Here is a 23051-nt window from a genome sequence, read left to right as displayed (position 1 = left end):
CAACAAAAACAAATTACACTTAACAGAAAATGAATAAAAGTTGACAAGTAAATACATTAATCAAATAAATCACAGAGAATAATTCCATATTTTTTATGATAGTTATATCTAAACAAATATTTTCGGCGTAGCGTAAAAAAAAATTAAAAGTAAAGGGCATCTAAAGCTTTTCATACATTTCATAAAATCTTCAATAAGTTTGGTTGGACAATAAAACACACCGATTTCCATTTTGCTCAAGAGCAATCTTACCGTAAGTTTTCCAAATTATGCTAACAATCCCTTGAAGACTCCCGTCTAGTGCACTTCAAGATTTTCGCAGGGAAAACAACTTCTTGAAAACAATGACCACCATCTACAATGGTGTTGTTAACCGTTAAAGTCAGTTAAATTGAAATAAGTGAACCACGTTAGAAGCTAAGCTGAGAAGAAAATTTCTTTCCACTGCACGGTCCCACCTTGTCACGTCTTTGTTATCCGAAAATAATCGCCAAGGACCCTTCAAAACAAACAAGAGAGAGAGACTCAGCCAACAACAACAACACCAACAATTCCACCAGCATTCAGGTCAAGTGGACCAGCAGGTACCTTCCGGGGCGGCAGCATTCCGGAATCGGAATCTTCACAGTGTCCCGTCGAGTGGGCACTTCTTGAAGATCTAGGCAGAGAGAGAGTCTCGCAATTAAATTATCGCATGAAGAAACGGCCAAGTGCATTCGGACTTGGTTTGGTGTTGTGGACCCACTCGAGGAAAAGTGCCACCCTGCGGGAGGACAAGAACACGAGACAAAATGCTGGACAATTTGGTTGAAACTCCAGCAGGTTTGTCGCCTAAAGGCCCAAGTGTTTGCTCTTATTAAAACTATCGGAATGATAATTGGTGAGGCTGCTGCTGTTGGTACTGCTGAGTTGTTGAAATTTACTACTTCAACTCAACCGAAGAGGAAAAGGACGAAACGCTTCCGGAATTTAATTTGTATGATTCAATTTGCGATGCTGGTCAGAAAGCTCTGTGGTCATCGGTTCCTGTAAGGCTTTGACCAGGCAGAGGGTGTTGACTATTTTGCCCGTTTATCACACTTGCTGTGCAACGGTACGATACAGCTAGGTCTTCGGGTTTGAAGCCATGTGTGAATCGTCCAAAATGGACGAAATAATAATTGAGTTTGCAGTAGTTTTGAAGTGAATTCAGAGTTCTGCACAGAAATGTTTCACTTATGCCTTTTAACATTTTCAATTCCAATTAACCTACTCTCAGGATTTCATGTTAATTTGAAAAAAATATAATTTAAGGAACCCAAATGACAGTTTATGCTGACATTTGAAGACTACTTTTCCATCAATCAAATACAATTTTCCCACAACAAAACCCTTATCATAATTTTCTCCGGAAGCCATGCCAGCTAACATTCCAACTCAATTGAGTTTGCCTCTGATGCAGTTTGTGGAATTGCAGCATCACCAGAAAACATCCATCAGCAATGCAGCTGCAGCTCGCTCGTCTTACCCAGTCCAATCTTCCTACACGACCTGACGAAATACGCCGGTGTATGAATTGATATTGATACATCGAAGGAAGAAGATGGCTTCTTCTTCTTCAAGAACTCCCACCCCATTGTACATCGATTAGCTTCTGGTTCTGGTTCGGTGCGCACATAACGAGACATGATCGAAAGGCTGTTATTGCGAAACCTCTTCTCGACTCCGAGACGAGAGGAATTGCAATATAAAATATATTTATTAAATTCTCAAGTATGTGCCTCCTCCACTCGTCCATAAAGTGACTCGGTTCCGGGTGGATATTCGAAGGATGTATGCATAATAATATTGGCATCATCTTTGGAAGCCCCCCAGCAGCAGCGCACAGGTAGCTCTCTTGTAGTCAGTCAATTTGATGACGTTACTTCTCCAGTACTAGAAGACAAGAATAGTATTATTACCATCATCATCTGGTTCGAGTGGTTTCGACGTTGCAAAAGTGTTGCATTATTGTGTCTGCCTTACCTGTAGCCTGTACGGTAAATTGGTGATTGGCATTTTATGTTTTCTTCGTGCAATGAGGCTGAAAGAATGAGAAAACGCCCCAATGTAGGCTACTTATCGGCTTAACAAGGCAGGTAAGTGGTGTTGGCACCGCATGGTAATGATCAGTGATTTTTTTTATTCAAAGAAGAAATTTAAAATATAGGGGAAATCTACCCATTTTAATCCTAATAAGCGGTCGTGTTTGAATAATGCTGGATAATCTAGAGTCTCCCTTGAATTTTACTAAAACCAAGTACACCAACGAGTAGAGCAAGTTTTTGTGAAAATTTCTGTTTATTTTAACTTTCACTAAAAGTTATTCTATTTCTTTACCAAGCATTTAACAAAAAAAAAAATCCCAAGGGTATTCTAATCGAGGCGAATGCATTGGGCCACGCCCATTTTTCTAATATCGGCTTAGTTCTTTTTTCTTCCAACACTCTGTCGAGTGTTGCCATTTGCGCTGACAGTTCAAACGAACACTTACGAAAAGTGGCATTTATAGGGAAAGTTTCCTGGCATCGCTGGCTGTGCTGCTGGTGGTGTTGACGGCCAGCCTTTGTTCTTTTTTGCCTTCGTCTCTCGCTCGGTTTTCTTCAGCCTTCGTTTGGAATGCAAAGTGAAAATTGAAACGTCAAACGACTTGGCGCGTTTGTTTTTTTGATGGCGCTTGCTAATTTATTACATTTTTCGGGATTATTCTTCAAGTGAGTGCCTTACTAATGATCAAAAGAACATGTTGCCGGTAGTTGGAAGCAATTTCATATCTTAAGCGCCGTGAAAAAGTAAGCGAAAGTGAAAAGTTAATTTTGGCGATATTCATTAAGCGTTTGAGGGATTCTCGTGTGTGTCACTGTGTGTGCCAACAAAATGATGAGAAGTGGTCTCGCAAAATACAAATTATGATCAAAAGTGCATTAAATGTGATCTTTTTGGCCAGTAAATGGCATACATTTGCGTGCTTACTCGAGGCGGTGCTGTTGCTGGTAAGTTTATAGCCCAAATAGTATTTTTGGAGCTTTAATCGAGCATCAAACTCTCCATATGACGAAGATAGGTGTTTGATTGGAAAGGGTAGATTTCCCCTAAAACGAGCAGCACGACTTTTTAAAAGTTTTTTTTTAAGTTCGCCGCATATTTTATAAAACCGTGTCAATCCTGTAAATACATCTCTGTTCTATTCTTTGCAAATGTATTTTATGGCATATGGAAGGATACAATTTTAAAAATTATTTAAAAGTAGTGTAAATTTGAACATTTTTTGGTAAAAATACTCAAATGGATTCATTTCCAAAAAAAAAAACAAATTTTCTGGAATAACATGTTTCGTTGAACATGATTTTTAGGTTTAATAAATATGTTTTCACGAATTATGCGCAATTTCAATTCACCAGCATTATTTAGTAGTGGTTTGTGAATACAGTCAAGACTGGATTATCCGAAGAAACGATTATCAGAAGTTCGATTATCCGAAGGTTTGTATGGAATTTCGGATAATCGAATCGTGAACAAAAAAAAATGTTTTTTTTTATTTTATTACTTTTAACATCTAATTAAAGTCCTGCCACACCATTTTAGTCAAATTTGAGTTTTTGATTACTTGTTATCAAACCAAATTAATTTTTTCAGTACTTCTACATCGCCATTTTGGCCGCTATCTTGAATTTAAAATGCTTGATCACTTTAGAGCATGTTTTGTGATCATTTTTAAGCACAACAATCAAAAACAAGACAATGAAGAAAAAAAATGTTTTTTTTTTGTGCAGAATTTATAATTTATAATTTATACGAATTAAATACGAACGAAAGAGAAGTGTCATGAAATCAGTTCGAATTAGAAAACTGACTGAATTATCGGATTCTTCACAAAATTTTACAAGTATTGAAACAGAATGAAATATCTTAAGTTTTATAGACATTCTTAAGCAGAACAAGTTTCGTAATACATACGTAAACCGTTTGAATCATGATACACAATTTACAAAAAATGATATTTTTATGAAATAATATGTAATGTTTTAAGAAAATTTCGAGCTCACCTGAAACTTTCCTAACCTGAAATTTAAACACATTTTATTAAACGATGATTAACTCAGTTAATTCAAAAATTATTAGATTTTTTCAAATTTATACATTAAAACAATTTTTTAAACGAAACTATATTTAAAAGTACTATTAAAACCTTTTTTAAAGAAATTGTGCATGTTCATGTTTTGAAAATTTAGAAAAATCGTACCGGTTAAACAAATTTTTGAAAGAAACATAAAATTATGTCCTTTCAATGTTAACCAAGTTTACGGTAGCTCTCTAATTTTTCAAGCTTTTTGTTTCTTAATTCTGTATATCCTTTGGGATATGCTAGAAACACTTAATTTGGACATTTTCGAATGATGTGCAAGATTTTATAAATTCAAAGATATTTTTATTGAGAAGAGCAAAAAATGTCACATAAGTTTTATTTATTATTATTAAAAATGCACTTATTCTAAAAACAAAGCCAATCCTGCAATTTTTTTTTTGCTGAAAGGGTGCAAAAAGATAAAACAGAAAAAAAATTGAAAAGAAGAGCCATGGTTTCAACATTTGCATGAAAAAGTGTTTTAAAATGCAATACACCTGTCTAGTTGTTTTGCAATCATTGACATTTTTTTTCAATTTTTTGCGAAAAAAAAATTTTGATGTGCACATTGGAATTTAATAAAAATTCAAAACATTTTTAAACAAGCTTAAACATCCTGAATATTGATAACCATGCAGAAAAATGCTTTTTGGAATGTTTTCAGTTTAATGGAAAATTTTGAAGTTTTTTGAAAAAAAAAATGTTTTTGCCCCCTGATTTTCCGGACCAAATTTGAAAGAGGATTGGGCGACATAAACTTTGAAAAATATTTGCAACGCCCTTATCAAAATTTAGCAAAAAAAAATCCAATATCAGATTTTGTCCAAAACTGTACCACGAATATATGCCTTCTAAGACCTCTACAACATGTCAAATTAAAAATAAAACATGTAAAACATTTCGTAACAGACTTTTTTAAGTTAAAAACACGTTAAAAAAAATCATGGTATTATTACATGTGGGAAGGGGTAAATCTTTTATTTTACAAATGATGTGTAATTTTACCACTTTTTTGGTGTGACATTACTTTCCAGCCTAATTCGAAGTAAAATTATATCATAAAGATGTAATATTCAACCTTCCAAAATAACAATTTTTTTACTGTTTACAACTTTGCCGAAGACACCAAAATAATCGAAAAATTCCTTCTCAAAATACAGATTTTTTGAATTTTGTCCAGTTTGTATAACCTGACTTCAAAATTATATGGCAAACTAAATATGGAGAACGTTTCGTTCTAATCAACAATCAACAACAACAAAAAATAATTTTTATTAGTAAATAGCAGTATGCAACTAGTTGCAAATCTCAATATATTCAGCAATCGTCGTATTTTTCCACCTAAGGAAATCTCATTGGATAAAGGCAAAACTCGCTTTAAAATTAATATTCTTAATTTGTGATAAAAAAGGGTTTTTTTTATAAAAAAAAATTAATAAATATCAAATTAAAGAAAAATGTGAAAATCCAAAGAATTACTTCAATTGCTCACCAAAATTGTCATACGAAAAAATATTTCTCAAAAACAAAACTCTCAGTAAAAAACATCCTGCGTCGGCCGGGAATCGAACCCGGATGAACTGCTTGGAAGGCAACTATGCTGACCATTACACCACCGACGCCATATGTTGGCAAAAACCTTAATTGTAAATCAGTTTAGATTGTAGGTCAATTTTATCGTTTTTTTTTGTAGATATACGGAAATGGCATGTCATTTGTTGTGTGCTATCTTGTGACAGCGACAATTGCGTGCTTTTCGATATTCGGGAAACGGGTTAAAGCATCTTGTGGGGTTTGTTAAGTTTAGCAAAACGTAATCATAAACATATTTTTGTTTACATTGGTCGTTGGCACTATATAACACGCAATTGACGATTTATTTCAGTCAAACACTTAAGATTTAAAAGGTTTATATCAAAACAGATCACAAGAAATTTTTGAAATTGTGATAAATAATAGAAAAAGTATCACCAACGAACTGTTTGTAATGGTTTACTGGTTTATTCAATAATGCTACGAAACAAATCTTGATTTTTTTCTACAAACTAAAGAAGATTGTATTGCACAACACATTCTCTCAGCTATGCGAGTTCATTTGCTTATTAATCTCAGTCTCGCTCCGAGTATTTTTTTTCCCTGATCTTTGGTACATTTGGTTAATCTCTGTTGAGGTTAGAGCGGTGTATTGTTTACAATAAATTAGCACAATAAATATTTTGCAATAAATTACTACTGTCTAAATCCTTTTTTGCTGCCAGCAGCAGTTTCCCCTTTTACGGTCTCACCTCTCTAAAGATTGCCGGAAATCCCGGCGGAAAGGTCATCATGAGAACCGGCGTTTGCTGGCCAAAACCCCCGTTGGCTGGTCGCTGGATCGGAAACTGCTGACCTCCTGGAAATTGTCCCCCGCCAAACATCGGATTTTGCTGCGGGTGGAACACCGGAAAGGACTGAACCGGGTACTGTCCAATCGGCCGCTGGGGGAACTGCTGGGGGAACTGACCGGGGAACGGGATCCCAGGGAACCGATTGACTCCGGGGAAGGGTTGCTGCGGGAAGGTGGGGAACATGGCCGGGAACGACTGCATTGGATCTTGCTGAACCGGGTGGCGTCGGTTCGGGGCAAACACTTCAACATCCGGATGCAACGGAATCGACTTGTCGGCTAGCATCTCGTTGATTGCAATGTCGCCGGTTAGATCGATGACTTCCGGTTCGGAAGTTCCATCAGCTTCCTGGTTTTGGTTATGGTTACGGATTGGGTATCGGGTTCCGACTACGATCCGCTTCCGGTCGTCCTGGTGCTGCTTCCACTCGTCCGGGGAAATAATGTAATCGGAGTCTTCGACGGAGTCCTCGTTGAGTTCGCTGTTTAGGGCGTTCCGTTCGAGGGACTCGCTGCGTTCAGGTGAGGAGAAGGCTAGCTTCGCTAGCAGGGATTCACCCTCAAGAGATTCGATGCCGGAGGATGCGCTGAGCTAGCGGGAAGATATTGTTGTATGAAATGAACACGTTTAAAAAATGACATTATCTTCAATTTTACTAATACTTTGCAAAAAAATTCTTGTATTTAATACTTAAGATACATTTAATAAATTGATAAGTAATTAAAAAAAATTCATATTTTTTTCCCAAAACTACCATTAAACTTTCACATTTAAAGTTCAGACTCGATGATCCTAAGTTTCAATTATCCGAAGTTCAATTATCCGATTTCTCTTTATGTAAATTCTATGGGGATTGGTGGCAAGGAAAGTATTTTTTTTTTGAAATATTTATTTTCTCATTTTTAATATTTAATTCGAAATCTGCGCGTCAGTTTCAATAAAATTTATATGGTTGATTGGTTGTAACACTGCCAAATGCATTTTCAATAATTCATCTTCTATTATCTGGAAAGTAACTCCCTACGTTTTTTTTATGTCAAAAGAAGTCATTTGGCATCATTAGTTTTTCCATACAAGTTTTTATACAAATTTAGGTAATACAAAATGGTTATGTTAATATTCCAAAAGCTGAATCTTACGGTCAAACGGGAAGGCAGCGTCATATTGAAACTACGACTCTTGTTTTTGGAAGCACCTTTGAGAAAAACGCTGTGATTGACGAAGTTCTGTTTTTTTTTTGTTTTTCAAACCCTAAATAGGTTGACAACAAGCAACCTGTTGAGTTCAGAAATCGATTTAAGTTGAACAGAAATTATCCTAGAAATGGTGCCCCGTTTCACCTTTAAATCGAATTCCCTGCAAATTTGCGATGGTACAATTTTTTGATAGATTATGCTTAAAAAGTTTTAATCATACTTAAAAAGTCAAGATAAACGCATTCAGACGACCTTTTTTTTTAATGTTAATTTTTTTACATTAAAAAATATTTCATGAAATCATCACACTCCAGCAAAAAGTTTGAGCAGCTGAGAAAATTTCCTGTAATTAAAAAAATGATTTAAATGTAACTTTTTCAAGGAGCCAAAACACATTTTTGATCATTTTAAAGTGTTGATCACATTTGAAATTATTTTTTTCAAAAAAATAAAAATAGTTACACAAAAGTTTCCCAATTGAACAATGAAAATTAATCCAATGGTTTCCAAAATATCGCGAATTAAAGATTGAAAAAAGGTCGTTTTCATAAAATTAAAACTTAAACAGGCTGTATCTCAAAATAACGTTTTTTTTTTCGTAAAATGCAAAAAAATAACATGTTTTGAAAAAAAAAACCCAAAAGCCTCAAACTTGACAATGACGCAGTTTAAAAAAAATAAGGTCACTTTGATTGCAAATTTCATAATTCATTCCCCCAAAATCTTTTTTTTTTTTGCAAAATGTATACCTTCAGTACCAGATTTTGATAAAATAAAATTGAATATAACAAAAAGTATTTATTTTAGAAATTCAACATTTAGTCATGGAAAATCAAATTGAAAAATTGAGATTTCTCCGTGTAGCTATTTTTCTTAAAAGTCCTATCCGTAACCTGCTTCTTTGCTAATATTAAATAACATAAGATACTAAATGGCTTCTTTGACAGAAGGAATGCATAGACAAATTTTAATCCAAATTAAAATACAGTCCAGACTCGATTATCCGAAGTTTGATTATCCAAAGGTTAATTTGGAACTTCGGATAATGGAATCATAAACAAAAAAAAAACATTTTTTTTTTTCGTTTTGTTTCTTTTCTTCGAGTTCTGTGACTCCATTTAAGTCAAATTTAAGAGCGAGTCCACGAGCAAAGCATACCCATCTAGCATCGACCTCACCAATCTGCCTGAAAATTTCAGGGGTTGTTTGTCCATACGAAACTAGCATCTGGCCAAAATATGAGTACTCTTGGTCAACGGGAAGTGGGGCAAATCGGGACACAAAGATTAAAGGTTCAAAAACGCAAAAATTCTTAAAAGTGCTATAACTTAGATAAAATTCAATTTAATTTCAAAATTCAAAATGCATCTGAAAGGGTTTAAAAAATGCAACAAAATGCAGGAAGAAGCATCCAAATTGGTTAAATCTAAAGGGAGTTATTGGCATTTTAGTGAAAAAATAGCATAATATTCAAACTCAAATAAAAAAATGTTCCATCCAGATATCAACTCGGTTCGACCTGCAGCTTGTAGGGGACATCTGAGACTGAGAACGCTTTGGGTAAGGCAGTTTAACATATTAAATAGACACTTTTACTTTTTGTGATTTTTTTGGTTGTAAATTTTTGCTCGGGGGACCCCTTAGATCCCATTTTCTGGTGATAATTTTATCATATTCGTGTTCCTGAGACAATTTCACAATAGAAACATGCATAAAAATGTTTATTTTGATCCATTTAAACCCTTTAAAAAATGACCTAGTTGATATCTGGATGGAACACTTTTTTATTTGAGTTTGAAAATAATGCTATTTTTTCACTAAAATGCCAATAACTCCCTTTAGACTTGATCAATCGGGATGCTCTACCCTGCATTTTGTTGCATTTTTTGAGCCCTTTCAGATGCATTTTGAATTTTGAAATTTAATTGAATTTTGCCTAAGTTATAGCCTTTTAAAAATTTTTGACGTTTTTGAACCTTTAAACTTTGTGTCCCGATTTGCCCCATTTCCCGTTGACCTAGAGTGCTCATATTTTGGCCCGATGCTAGTTTTATATGTACAAACAACTCCTGAAAATTTCAGGCAGATTGGTGAGGTCCAAACGACGTCCCATATAAAGGGGTATGCCCTGTTCGTGGACTCGCTCTTAAATACGAACGAAATGGTATGGAATCATAATGATCTTGGCAGAGAGATGTTCAAAGCACCACTAGAAGTAGTTTTTATTTAGTTTTGAAAAGTTAGTAAACTTTATTTATGAAAAAAAAAAAAGCCGAAATAGGATTATTATAATGCACTCAAAATGCCATGATGTTTCATGAAAAAGAGTTCGAATTGGAAAATGAACGAAATTATTGGATAGTTTAGAAAATTTTGCACTAAGAACTGTTAAATTTGTTAATAAAAATTACAAGCAGGGGCGCCGACTCTGGGGGGGCACGGTACTTTTTGCCCCTCCTAAAATTTGGCTGGGGGGGCATCCCATACATTGTGCCCCCTCAGAAATTTTGGAAGAAAAATATTCTTATATCAAATATAAAAAAATCACAGAAATAATTGAAAAAAATATCTAAAACTTAAATGGAACATTGCTTGTACACACGGATAGAATTCTTGTAAGCGAATCCGTAAAATGGTTCAAAAAGTTCAAATAGTTGTTTCCGAAATCGCTGAAATTTTTTGAACAAAATCGTTTACAATTTTCTGGATTTAGATGCATTTTTTCTAAATCGACAACGTTTTATCTATACTGCTGTGCTCTATAGGAAAATCAGTAAGCTTAGTACAAGAGCACAGAGGCATCGGTAAATGATTTGAGAGATGTCGTCAACATAGATTTTACGGATTTGCTCATAAGATTTCTATCTGTACATGTTGTTCCAAAAACAAAACCAATGTACTTTTTCCATAGCACTTCATCTACAATCAAACTTACGCAAACTCTTGCGAAAACAATCATCATGTTTTCAAACGCAACATTCTGCGATTTTCCATTGTAGATCAGGATTTAGCGAATATAAACTGAAACATTTCAAAATGGTAATTTGTTGACTGCTTGACATTTACAAAAATGCTGATAAATTCGATAATTTTTTGGGTAATTTTAGAAAAGATTTGAAAAGATTTCAAATACATTTGTTAACCGTTATATACCAATTTTAGTCGAAAAATACAATTGTTTCAAAAAAGGTAAATTTTTGAAAACTAGCGCGCCGCTTTACTGAGAAACCGACAAATTAAAACCTAATCTGAGACAATTCCACATTATAATCTTTAAAAAACACAAGCTATGATCGATTTAAAAAAAAGGCTAAAGAAATTTTAACTGCACCCTCAAAAAAGGCTCAAAATATGCCAAAAATCAGGGAGCAGAGAATAATACAAAAAACAGAAAATTTTCGGGAAATCAGCATTATTGAGTATTGGGAATCCATTTTAAAACCTTTTTGGTTTTCTTAAATTCTTAAATTCTTAAATTCTTAAATTCTTAAATTCTTAAATTCTTAAATTCTTAAATTCTTAAATTCTTAAATTCTTAAATTCTTAAATTCTTAAATTCTTAAATTCTTAAATTCTTAAATTCTTAAATTCTTAAATTCTTAAATTCTTAAATTCTTAAATTGTTAAATTCTTAAATTCTTAAATTCTTAAATTCTTAAATTCTTAAATTCTTAAATTCTTAAATTCTTAAATTCTTAAATTCTTAAATTCTTAAATTCTTAAATTCTTAAATTCTTAAATTCTTAAATTCTTAAATTCTTAAATTCTTAAATTCTTAAATTCTTAAATTCTTAAATTCTTAAATTCTTAAATTCTTAAATTCTTAAATTCTTAAATTCTTAAATTCTTAAATTCTTAAATTCTTAAATTCTTAAATTCTTAAATTCTTAAATTCTTAAATTCTTAAATTCTTAAATTCTTAAATTCTTAAATTCTTAAATTCTTAAATTCTTAAATTCTTAAATTCTTAAATTCTTAAATTCTTAAATTCTTAAATTCTTAAATTCTTAAATTCTTAAATTCTTAAATTCTTAAATTCTTAAATTCTTAAATTCTTAAATTCTTAAATTCTTAAATTCTTAAATTCTTAAATTCTTAAATTCTTAAATTCTTAAATTCTTAAATTCTTAAATTCTTAAATTCTTAAATTCTTAAATTCTTAAATTCTTAAATTCTTAAATTCTTAAATTCTTAAATTCTTAAATTCTTAAATTCTTAAATTCTTAAATTCTTAAATTCTTAAATTCTTAAATTCTTAAATTCTTAAATTCTTAAATTCTTAAATTCTTAAATTCTTAAATTCTTAAATTCTTAAATTCTTAAATTCTTAAATTCTTAAATTCTTAAATTCTTAAATTCTTAAATTCTTAAATTCTTAAATTCTTAAATTCTTAAATTCTTAAATTCTTAAATTCTTAAATTCTTAAATTCTTAAATTCTTAAATTCTTAAATTCTTAAATTCTTAAATTCTTAAATTCTTAAATTCTTAAATTCTTAAATTCTTAAATTCTTAAATTCTTAAATTCTTAAATTCTTAAATTCTTAAATTCTTAAATTCTTAAATTCTTAAATTCTTAAATTCTTAAATTCTTAAATTCTTAAATTCTTAAATTCTTAAATTCTTAAATTCTTAAATTCTTAAATTCTTAAATTCTTAAATTCTTAAATTCTTAAATTCTTAAATTCTTAAATTCTTAAATTCTTAAATTCTTAAATTCTTAAATTCTTAAATTCTTAAATTCTTAAATTCTTAAATTCTTAAATTCTTAAATTCTTAAATTCTTAAATTCTTAAATTCTTAAATTCTTAAATTCTTAAATTCTTAAATTCTTAAATTCTTAAATTCTTAAATTCTTAAATTCTTAAATTCTTAAATTCTTAAATTCTTAAATTCTTAAATTCTTAAATTCTTAAATTCTTAAATTCTTAAATTCTTAAATTCTTAAATTCTTAAATTCTTAAATTCTTAAATTCTTAAATTCTTAAATTCTTAAATTCTTAAATTCTTAAATTCTTAAATTCTTAAATTCTTAAATTCTTAAATTCTTAAATTCTTAAATTCTTAAATTCTTAAATTCTTAAATTCTTAAATTCTTAAATTCTTAAATTCTTAAATTCTTAAATTCTTAAATTCTTAAATTCTTAAATTCTTAAATTCTTAAATTCTTAAATTCTTAAATTCTTAAATTCTTAAATTCTTAAATTCTTAAATTCTTAAATTCTTAAATTCTTAAATTCTTAAATTCTTAAATTCTTAAATTCTTAAATTCTTAAATTCTTAAATTCTTAAATTCTTAAATTCTTAAATTCTTAAATTCTTAAATTCTTAAATTCTTAAATTCTTAAATTCTTAAATTCTTAAATTCTTAAATTCTTAAATTCTTAAATTCTTAAATTCTTAAATTCTTAAATTCTTAAATTCTTAAATTCTTAAATTCTTAAATTCTTAAATTCTTAAATTCTTAAATTCTTAAATTCTTAAATTCTTAAATTCTTAAATTCTTAAATTCTTAAATTCTTAAATTCTTAAATTCTTAAATTCTTAAATTCTTAAATTCTTAAATTCTTAAATTCTTAAATTCTTAAATTCTTAAATTCTTAAATTCTTAAATTCTTAAATTCTTAAATTCTTAAATTCTTAAATTCTTAAATTCTTAAATTCTTAAATTCTTAAATTCTTAAATTCTTAAATTCTTAAATTCTTAAATTCTTAAATTCTTAAATTCTTAAATTCTTAAATTCTTAAATTCTTAAATTCTTAAATTCTTAAATTCTTAAATTCTTAAATTCTTAAATTCTTAAATTCTTAAATTCTTAAATTCTTAAATTCTTAAATTCTTAAATTCTTAAATTCTTAAATTCTTAAATTCTTAAATTCTTAAATTCTTAAATTCTTAAATTCTTAAATTCTTAAATTCTTAAATTCTTAAATTCTTAAATTCTTAAATTCTTAAATTCTTAAATTCTTAAATTCTTAAATTCTTAAATTCTTAAATTCTTAAATTCTTAAATTCTTAAATTCTTAAATTCTTAAATTCTTAAATTCTTAAATTCTTAAATTCTTAAATTCTTAAATTCTTAAATTCTTAAATTCTTAAATTCTTAAATTCTTAAATTCTTAAATTCTTAAATTCTTAAATTCTTAAATTCTTAAATTCTTAAATTCTTAAATTCTTAAATTCTTAAATTCTTAAATTCTTAAATTCTTAAATTCTTAAATTCTTAAATTCTTAAATTCTTAAATTCTTAAATTCTTAAATTCTTAAATTCTTAAATTCTTAAATTCTTAAATTCTTAAATTCTTAAATTCTTAAATTCTTAAATTCTTAAATTCTTAAATTCTTAAATTCTTAAATTCTTAAATTCTTAAATTCTTAAATTCTTAAATTCTTAAATTCTTAAATTCTTAAATTCTTAAATTCTTAAATTCTTAAATTCTTAAATTCTTAAATTCTTAAATTCTTAAATTCTTAAATTCTTAAATTCTTAAATTCTTAAATTCTTAAATTCTTAAATTCTTAAATTCTTAAATTCTTAAATTCTTAAATTCTTAAATTCTTAAATTCTTAAATTCTTAAATTCTTAAATTCTTAAATTCTTAAATTCTTAAATTCTTAAATTCTTAAATTCTTAAATTCTTAAATTCTTAAATTCTTAAATTCTTAAATTCTTAAATTCTTAAATTCTTAAATTCTTAAATTCTTAAATTCTTAAATTCTTAAATTCTTAAATTCTTAAATTCTTAAATTCTTAAATTCTTAAATTCTTAAATTCTTAAATTCTTAAATTCTTAAATTCTTAAATTCTTAAATTCTTAAATTCTTAAATTCTTAAATTCTTAAATTCTTAAATTCTTAAATTCTTAAATTCTTAAATTCTTAAATTCTTAAATTCTTAAATTCTTAAATTCTTAAATTCTTAAATTCTTAAATTCTTAAATTCTTAAATTCTTAAATTCTTAAATTCTTAAATTCTTAAATTCTTAAATTCTTAAATTCTTAAATTCTTAAATTCTTAAATTCTTAAATTCTTAAATTCTTAAATTCTTAAATTCTTAAATTCTTAAATTCTTAAATTCTTAAATTCTTAAATTCTTAAATTCTTAAATTCTTAAATTCTTAAATTCTTAAATTCTTAAATTCTTAAATTCTTAAATTCTTAAATTCTTAAATTCTTAAATTCTTAAATTCTTAAATTCTTAAATTCTTAAATTCTTAAATTCTTAAATTCTTAAATTCTTAAATTCTTAAATTCTTAAATTCTTAAATTCTTAAATTCTTAAATTCTTAAATTCTTAAATTCTTAAATTCTTAAATTCTTAAATTCTTAAATTCTTAAATTCTTAAATTCTTAAATTCTTAAATTCTTAAATTCTTAAATTCTTAAATTCTTAAATTCTTAAATTCTTAAATTCTTAAATTCTTAAATTCTTAAATTCTTAAATTCTTAAATTCTTAAATTCTTAAATTCTTAAATTCTTAAATTCTTAAATTCTTAAATTCTTAAATTCTTAAATTCTTAAATTCTTAAATTCTTAAATTCTTAAATTCTTAAATTCTTAATTCTTAAATTCTTAAATTCTTAAATTCTTAAATTCTTAAATTCTTAAATTCTTAAATTCTTAAATTCTTAAATTCTTAAATTCTTAAATTCTTAAATTCTTAAATTCTTAAATTCTTAAATTCTTAAATTCTTAAATTCTTAAATTCTTAAATTCTTAAATTCTTAAATTCTTAAATTCTTAAATTCTTAAATTCTTAAATTCTTAAATTCTTAAATTCTTAAATTCTTAAATTCTTAAATTCTTAAATTCTTAAATTCTTAAATTCTTAAATTCTTAAATTCTTAAATTCTTAAATTCTTAAATTCTTAAATTCTTAAATTCTTAAATTCTTAAATTCTTAAATTCTTAAATTCTTAAATTCTTAAATTCTTAAATTCTTAAATTCTTAAATTCTTAAATTCTTAAATTCTTAAATTCTTAAATTCTTAAATTCTTAAATTCTTAAATTCTTAAATTCTTAAATTCTTAAATTCTTAAATTCTTAAATTCTTAAATTCTTAAATTCTTAAATTCTTAAATTCTTAAATTCTTAAATTCTTAAATTCTTAAATTCTTAAATTCTTAAATTCTTAAATTCTTAAATTCTTAAATTCTTAAATTCTTAAATTCTTAAATTCTTAAATTCTTAAATTCTTAAATTCTTAAATTCTTAAATTCTTAAATTCTTAAATTCTTAAATTCTTAAATTCTTAAATTCTTAAATTCTTAAATTCTTAAATTCTTAAATTCTTAAATTCTTAAATTCTTAAATTCTTAAATTCTTAAATTCTTAAATTCTTAAATTCTTAAATTCTTAAATTCTTAAATTCTTAAATTCTTAAATTCTTAAATTCTTAAATTCTTAAATTCTTAAATTCTTAAATTCTTAAATTCTTAAATTCTTAAATTCTTAAATTCTTAAATTCTTAAATTCTTAAATTCTTAAATTCTTAAATTCTTAAATTCTTAAATTCTTAAATTCTTAAATTCTTAAATTCTTAAATTCTTAAATTCTTAAATTCTTAAATTCTTAAATTCTTAAATTCTTAAATTCTTAAATTCTTAAATTCTTAAATTCTTAAATTCTTAAATTCTTAAATTCTTAAATTCTTAAATTCTTAAATTCTTAAATTCTTAAATTCTTAAATTTGTAACCGATGGCAGTTCCTGACCCAATCGTTACTGTGGCTCTGTTTGTATCGCGTTAAATAGCATGCAGGAATATACTTGAGTTATTGGGCGGAGCTTCACTACTCCCACTGGCTAGGGCAAACAAAAGCCAAGACACCCTAGCAGTACGCAGCCAGTTCCATACCCCCACGATTGCTACCCCACAAGAAGGAGGCTACAAAGGAAACCGACGTTGGTAACTGTTTGGTAGCCGATTGGTAGCAAGGATTGACAGAAGTCTGGTTGGCGGCAATACCGTAGATGACTTGCAAAGTCAAGAACCGGGAATCGGTCTATTTGCCCGAAGGACCCGTAACCAGACAGACCGGCCTAGAAGTCTGTCGGACAGCAGGTAATTGCCGCCGTAAAACCAAGTGTGACCCAGTACTAATGTGTCCTGTGAAAAGGACCCCTCAATGTTTGACCCTTAGTGTCATCCTTGGCCGACGGAGTGCCGTCGAAGCCGGACGTTTCGGACGCTTCCGTGATGTCCCCGTGGAACCCAACAACCCCGATGTGTCCGCGTCCTTGGTGCTCGATTACGGGCAATGTTCCGGCCAATCGTCAACAACGGCCGAAGTCCCAATCCGTCACCATATTGGGAGGAGCACAGGACGTTCGGACGGGTCCACCAGAAGCCGCGCGCATCAACCGCTACCGAGTTCCAGGATCGGGAACCGTGATCCGTGTAAGCGTCCGGAGGTCGCGTAACCGTCATCCGGAGGAGATTGCTGGAAGGAGGAAAGCTGGGAGATCGTCGAGCTGCTGGGGCCCCAAGAAGCAGAAGAAAAGGTCAGATAGAATAAGAAAGTGGGACAGTTTTGAGGTTAGGAGAAGGAGGAAAGTTAGTAGGAGAAAAGTGGGAGAATAAAGTGTGCACAAAAGTTTAATGAATGTGGTGTTTTGTTTTGGTATCTCAAGTGTTTTCCTGTGTCCGATTAGTCTAGTGTGGATAAGCGTGCCGACCTTGAGGTGTTTTTGTAGAGTCCCTGCAGCGAGGAAGGTCTAGTGTAACCAGTAGTTACACTTTGGCGCCCAACATAAACTAGTCTTACCAGCTAGCTTTGAGGGTACAGTTCGGGATCACTTGAGTACACTAAACACCCACGGAGGTCTCTGGGAAAACTGCCCGGATTCCTTAAAATAGCGATTAGCAGTGAGCGATTGATTCCACTCTAATCCACAATGCACACGGAATTTTCATTTATGTTAGAGGGGTTACTGTTGTCCAAAAGTTAAATGTGAAAAGCATGAAAAACGATCGTTTATAAAGTGAGTTGCAAATCTAGTCAAATTTTAAATTGTTTCTGTGTTTGTGTTATTGGTCGGAGGGAATGAAAAGACAGCAAAAACCATAGTGATTTATTTTTCAAAAACCTAAACTGTGATATACAATCCAAAAAGCTCATTTAGATATCGAGCGTGAACAAATTGTAGGTTATAAAATTATTTTTCAAAGTGACAAATCGTGTCACTAGGTAGTTCTTTTCAAATTTTATCAAAATTCTTCACGTTGGCCATCCCAACGCAGTTTCTGTGATGAATCAGTTGGTTGATGAGTGAATGCAGCAGCAATTATTTGATTGAAGGCAGTCCGAGCGGATTTTGGTACCGTTTCGTTGATTTAGCCAAAAGTATTGTGATGAAAAACAGCATGCAAATCTGGAAATATAGAAAAATAATGTTAGCAAAAATTTATCAAATTTTGTGAAGTTTTACGAATTTTAAATTGTATGGTGTGAGTGATTGAATGAATGAATATGATAATTGAATGATGTGTGAATGATGTACTGGAATGGTGAAATATTTCACCGATTTTCCCACCCAATTACCCCCCTGAGAGAAAACGCAAGTGAGCGTGAAGGAAAAACATTGAAATGAGAGAGAATTGAACATCAATAGTGGAGAAATATAAACAATTTTGAGAGCTTTTAGGAGAAAAGAGCGTTTAGTGAGAGGTTGAAGTGAGAATCGCTACGAGTATGAGAGAGTTAGTAGTTGGTTTCTGCATAACAAATGTGAGTTTGTTGTGTATGAGACAAGTTTTAACCCAAGAACAAAATTTTAGAAAATCTGTTCTCTTTTTACTAAGATTCCTAGACTTTTCTGTACCTTGTTCAAATTTGGAGTTAATGTGAAGCAGGAAGTTGAAATTTTGTTGTGGTCGAGTTGACCGAATGTGTTTTCTCTTTATGAGAAAAATGTTGATGCTCGGAGAGGCAGAGTGTCGCAGTACTAGGTTACCTAATTCAGACCTCAAACAAGTTGATTAGATCATTTTGGGTCTCTTGTGTGTGTGGTCAACTACACTGAGAATCGATGAAGTTAATATTTCGTCTTTCGTCGAACTTTCAGTAGTAGTGGACAAACCAACACAGAGATGCCATGGATCGTTATGTGGTACTAGTCTAGGAAGGACGATGAAGATCGTTTGTGTTTGTGTGTGAAGTTTTCGTAGATGTTTGTCTTACCTGTGTGTGAGATGTAATGGGACGAAGTTCCTTAGATAGGGTGGTACGCGTTGACGGCCAAATATACCCTAAAAGTAGAGAAGGAATTAGTTGAATTACCTTACGTTGGAAAGAGCAGTACAGTTTGGCAAATAGTCACCTTCTGTTAATATTTCTTCTAGAAGTACTATTCTGTCCATCCACGTACGTCAATGCTCAGCACTGACTAAGGTAGTTACAGCTAAGTTCCGGATCTAAAGCTGCCGAGAGTAGCAAAAATAAACCTGCAGGAGAAAAAGTAAAGTTATTGTCGTAGGACATTTAAACAGCTGTTATGCTGAAAATTGGATCCATAGAAAAAGTTTAGAGCCTGTTCACAAAGACATCTGACGAGATGGTGAGACAGAGTTCGACAATGTTACGGTAGATGCAACTGCGTGCTTGATCGTTAATAAGTGTTTGATCTTGCATTGCGTTATAGTTGATCTAACCTGTAAATTTGTGTTTGTAGTTGTGCCTCGAGTTAGGGCGACTTTTAGAGCAGTTTGGCTCAAAGAAATTTGGTGGATTTTGGTTCTAGGGAGTCATGTCTGTTAATACCTCTTCTAGATTGACTCGCCTTGTTCCAATTATCGCTAATGCCAAAAGTTTCGCACCTGAAAGGCAGGTAAAATGTTACTCCAAAACTCATCCGGAAGAGTGGAGTTTGTAAAAATGTTGTAAATATTGAATTGAATGTTAATTTATTGAAATTTTAGTTTGTTGCATGTTAATTTATTAAATTATGTACTGTTTTGTACGAGGTATTGCTCTGGATAGATAATTGCATGAAAGCATAGAAACATAATGGAAAATCATAGAACACACACAATTTGCCATAAGCATACATTCTTAGAACAAGTAGAACAAAACAAGAATCAGGTGTCTCGGGAAAATACGAAGAAATAATAATCAGATCGAATAGCAACATAATTAAATCAGACATAATTATCCAATCATTTTCCATTGAAACAAAACTTGAGGTTATGAACCTGTTTTCGTTTTCACTTTTATTGATGAGTTACGTGATAAAAACTTAAGAGTTTATTTCTCAAGCGAGCACTTGACCAGCATGTTGGTATCTCATGATTTGGAGAAAGTTTGCGTGTAAATTACTCATGTTTTTATCAAATATTTCATCGATACTTACCATAGAAAAATTTTCATGCCATGCATCATCACATTTCATAACAAATTTGTTTGACAGTGACAGATAGTTGACAGATCTAAGTTTCCCGAACATCAATAACACACACACAACGAAGCAGTTGATAAGATTACCTTTGAAAAATTGAAGTACTAGAACGAAGTTTGATAAGGACTTGTGTGCAATATTGCATGAGAGTACACGGAAAGTCCAAATTTTGTAAATTTTTGTACAGTTTTGTAAATATTATTTTAATTTAATCCTTATTTATTATTTTAATGTGTAATTTGTTAAATTTTGTTGTAAATAGTAACGAAACTTTTCACGATCGCTTTAACTGAGATTAAAACTCAAACATCGTATCGCTGGAGGCCGGAGTTGAACAAACGTTGATGGCCAGTACACAGGTACAACCTGCTAAACTGCGCGGAGATGAAAAAGGTGACTCTTTTATCGTTGAAGCCTTATGACCCCGATACCGATTGTAGTACTAGTCTCGCATTAAGTGTTTTTCACAAATTTTCTTATGGATGATACGATCTAGTACAGCATGAGTGAAAACATTTCGCGAGCAACCGTCGGTTAGTGTGAATTCGTCCGTGCGTTTGTTATTTTACGATGTCAAGGTTCAGAGGTACGTGTGTTTAGAGTTGTGATCTTGTGAGTTAAAAAAATATTTACTTTGTAAAAATTTTTTTTTCCCGAACAGGGGGAGAGTGTAACCGATGGCAGTTCCTGACCCAATCGTTACTGTGGCTCTGTTTGTATCGCGTTAAATAGCATGCAGGAATATACTTGAGTTATTGGGCGGAGCTTCACTACTCCCACTGGCTAGGGCAAACAAAAGCCAAGACACCCTAGCAGTACGCAGCCAGTTCCATACCCCCACGATTGCTACCCCACAAGAAGGAGGCTACAAAGGAAACCGACGTTGGTAACTGTTTGGTAGCCGATTGGTAGCAAGGATTGACAGAAGTCTGGTTGGCGGCAATACCGTAGATGACTTGCAAAGTCAAGAACCGGGAATCGGTCTATTTGCCCGAAGGACCCGTAACCAGACAGACCGGCCTAGAAGTCTGTCGGACAGCAGGTAATTGCCGCCGTAAAACCAAGTGTGACCCAGTACTAATGTGTCCTGTGAAAAGGACCCCTCAATGTTTGACCCTTAGTGTCATCCTTGGCCGACGGAGTGCCGTCGAAGCCGGACGTTTCGGACGCTTCCGTGATGTCCCCGTGGAACCCAACAACCCCGATGTGTCCGCGTCCTTGGTGCTCGATTACGGGCAATGTTCCGGCCAATCGTCAACAACGGCCGAAGTCCCAATCCGTCACCATATTGGGAGGAGCACAGGACGTTCGGACGGGTCCACCAGAAGCCGCGCGCATCAACCGCTACCGAGTTCCAGGATCGGGAACCGTGATCCGTGTAAGCGTCCGGAGGTCGCGTAACCGTCATCCGGAGGAGATTGCTGGAAGGAGGAAAGCTGGGAGATCGTCGAGCTGCTGGGGCCCCAAGAAGCAGAAGAAAAGGTCAGATAGAATAAGAAAGTGGGACAGTTTTGAGGTTAGGAGAAGGAGGAAAGTTAGTAGGAGAAAAGTGGGAGAATAAAGTGTGCACAAAAGTTTAATGAATGTGGTGTTTTGTTTTGGTATCTCAAGTGTTTTCCTGTGTCCGATTAGTCTAGTGTGGATAAGCGTGCCGACCTTGAGGTGTTTTTGTAGAGTCCCTGCAGCGAGGAAGGTCTAGTGTAACCAGTAGTTACAAATTCTTAAATTCTTAAATTCTTAAATTCTTAAATTCTTAAATTCTTAAATTCTTAAATTCTTAAATTCTTAAATTCTTAAATTCTTAAATTCTTAAATTCTTAAATTCTTAAATTCTTAAATTCTTAAATTCTTAAATTCTTAAATTCTTAAATTCTTAAATTCTTAAATTCTTAAATTCTTAAATTCTTAAATTCTTAAATTCTTAAATTCTTAAATTCTTAAATTCTTAAATTCTTAAATTCTTAAATTCTTAAATTCTTAAATTCTTAAATTCTTAAATTCTTAAATTCTTAAATTCTTAAATTCTTAAATTCTTAAATTCTTAAATTCTTAAATTCTTAAATTCTTAAATTCTTAAATTCTTAAATTCTTAAATTCTTAAATTCTTAAATTCTTAAATTCTTAAATTCTTAAATTCTTAAATTCTTAAATTCTTAAATTCTTAAATTCTTAAATTCTTAAATTCTTAAATTCTTAAATTCTTAAATTCTTAAATTCTTAAATTCTTAAATTCTTAAATTCTTAAATTCTTAAATTCTTAAATTCTTAAATTCTTAAATTCTTAAATTCTTAAATTCTTAAATTCTTAAATTCTTAAATTCTTAAATTCTTAAATTCTTAAATTCTTAAATTCTTAAATTCTTAAATTCTTAAATTCTTAAATTCTTAAATTCTTAAATTCTTAAATTCTTAAATTCTTAAATTCTTAAATTCTTAAATTCTTAAATTCTTAAATTCTTAAATTCTTAAATTCTTAAATTCTTAAATTCTTAAATTCTTAAATTCTTAAATTCTTAAATTCTTAAATTCTTAAATTCTTAAATTCTTAAATTCTTAAATTCTTAAATTCTTAAATTCTTAAATTCTTAAATTCTTAAGTTCTTGAATCCTTAAATACATGTTTTTGTATTTTAAAATTTATGATGTTTTAAATTTTTGCTTTTTACTTTTGTTTTTATTTTTAGAATATTTGTATTGTTGAATTTTTAAATATCTGATTATTTTTATTATTTAATGTTACTTCTAGAAAATAAGTGAAAATATGCCAATGAAAAGGAATTTGCCTTCCAAACATATAAAAAATTCCCCCCAATTAACATTCTCAATCACGATAATTTATCATTTTTTTTCTTTAAAAAAATGGATTCTGGATGAAAAAAAATCGTATCACATCGTAATAAAATTATTAAAATTCGTGATATGCAAG

The 23051-nt window shown here is 30.2% G+C and overlaps 3 protein-coding genes, 1 long non-coding RNA gene and 1 other non-coding gene across 5 annotated transcripts in view; 2 read left to right on the top strand and 3 right to left on the bottom strand.

Moving 5' to 3' along the window:
• Positions 1-5694: 5694 nt before the first annotated feature.
• Positions 5695-5766, bottom strand: Trnag-ucc (transfer RNA glycine (anticodon UCC)). Its single transcript has one exon. It is a non-coding gene; the product is annotated as a tRNA-Gly (tRNA).
• A 472-nt stretch (positions 5767-6238) lies between these two features.
• The window catches only part of LOC120412660 (uncharacterized), a 54722-nt gene continuing 37909 nt past the window's right edge, over positions 6239-23051 (bottom strand). The window contains exon 5 of the mRNA XM_039573223.2: positions 6239-7122. Within this exon, the coding sequence (XP_039429157.1) occupies positions 6418-7122 (705 nt within the window). The 3' untranslated portion in view covers positions 6239-6417. The remainder of the gene's footprint in view (positions 7123-23051) is intronic.
• LOC120412661 (uncharacterized) lies at positions 16426-17312 on the top strand. Its single transcript, XM_039573224.2, has 2 exons — positions 16426-16793; positions 16849-17312. The coding sequence occupies exon 2, from the start codon at positions 16929-16931 to the stop codon at positions 17310-17312; it is 384 nt and encodes a 127-aa protein (XP_039429158.1). The 5' UTR covers positions 16426-16793; positions 16849-16928.
• On the bottom strand, positions 17488-20136 carry LOC120412663 (uncharacterized). Its single transcript, XR_005604843.2, has 4 exons — positions 20081-20136; positions 19052-19175; positions 18913-18980; positions 17488-18103 (listed from the first exon to the last, which is right to left on the bottom strand). It is a non-coding gene; the product is annotated as an uncharacterized LOC120412663 (long non-coding RNA).
• LOC120412662 (uncharacterized) lies at positions 20805-21771 on the top strand. Its single transcript, XM_039573225.2, has 2 exons — positions 20805-21167; positions 21223-21771. Exon 2 carries the CDS (start codon positions 21303-21305, stop codon positions 21684-21686), a length of 384 nt encoding a protein of 127 aa, XP_039429159.1. The 5' UTR covers positions 20805-21167; positions 21223-21302; the 3' UTR covers positions 21687-21771.

Source organism: Culex pipiens, chromosome 2 (genome assembly GCF_016801865.2).
Source record: "Culex pipiens pallens isolate TS chromosome 2, TS_CPP_V2, whole genome shotgun sequence".
In the NCBI taxonomy this organism is placed as follows: Eukaryota; Metazoa; Arthropoda; class Insecta; order Diptera; family Culicidae; genus Culex; species Culex pipiens.
This window is presented reverse-complemented; position numbering and strand designations above follow the sequence as displayed.

Bases quoted from the DNA above. Each gene is read 5' to 3' on its own strand.
- LOC120412661 (XM_039573224.2), top strand. From the start codon at position 16,929: ATGTCCCCGTGGAACCCAACAACCCCGATGTGTCCGCGTCCTTGGTGC.
- LOC120412662 (XM_039573225.2), top strand. From the start codon at position 21,303: ATGTCCCCGTGGAACCCAACAACCCCGATGTGTCCGCGTCCTTGGTGC.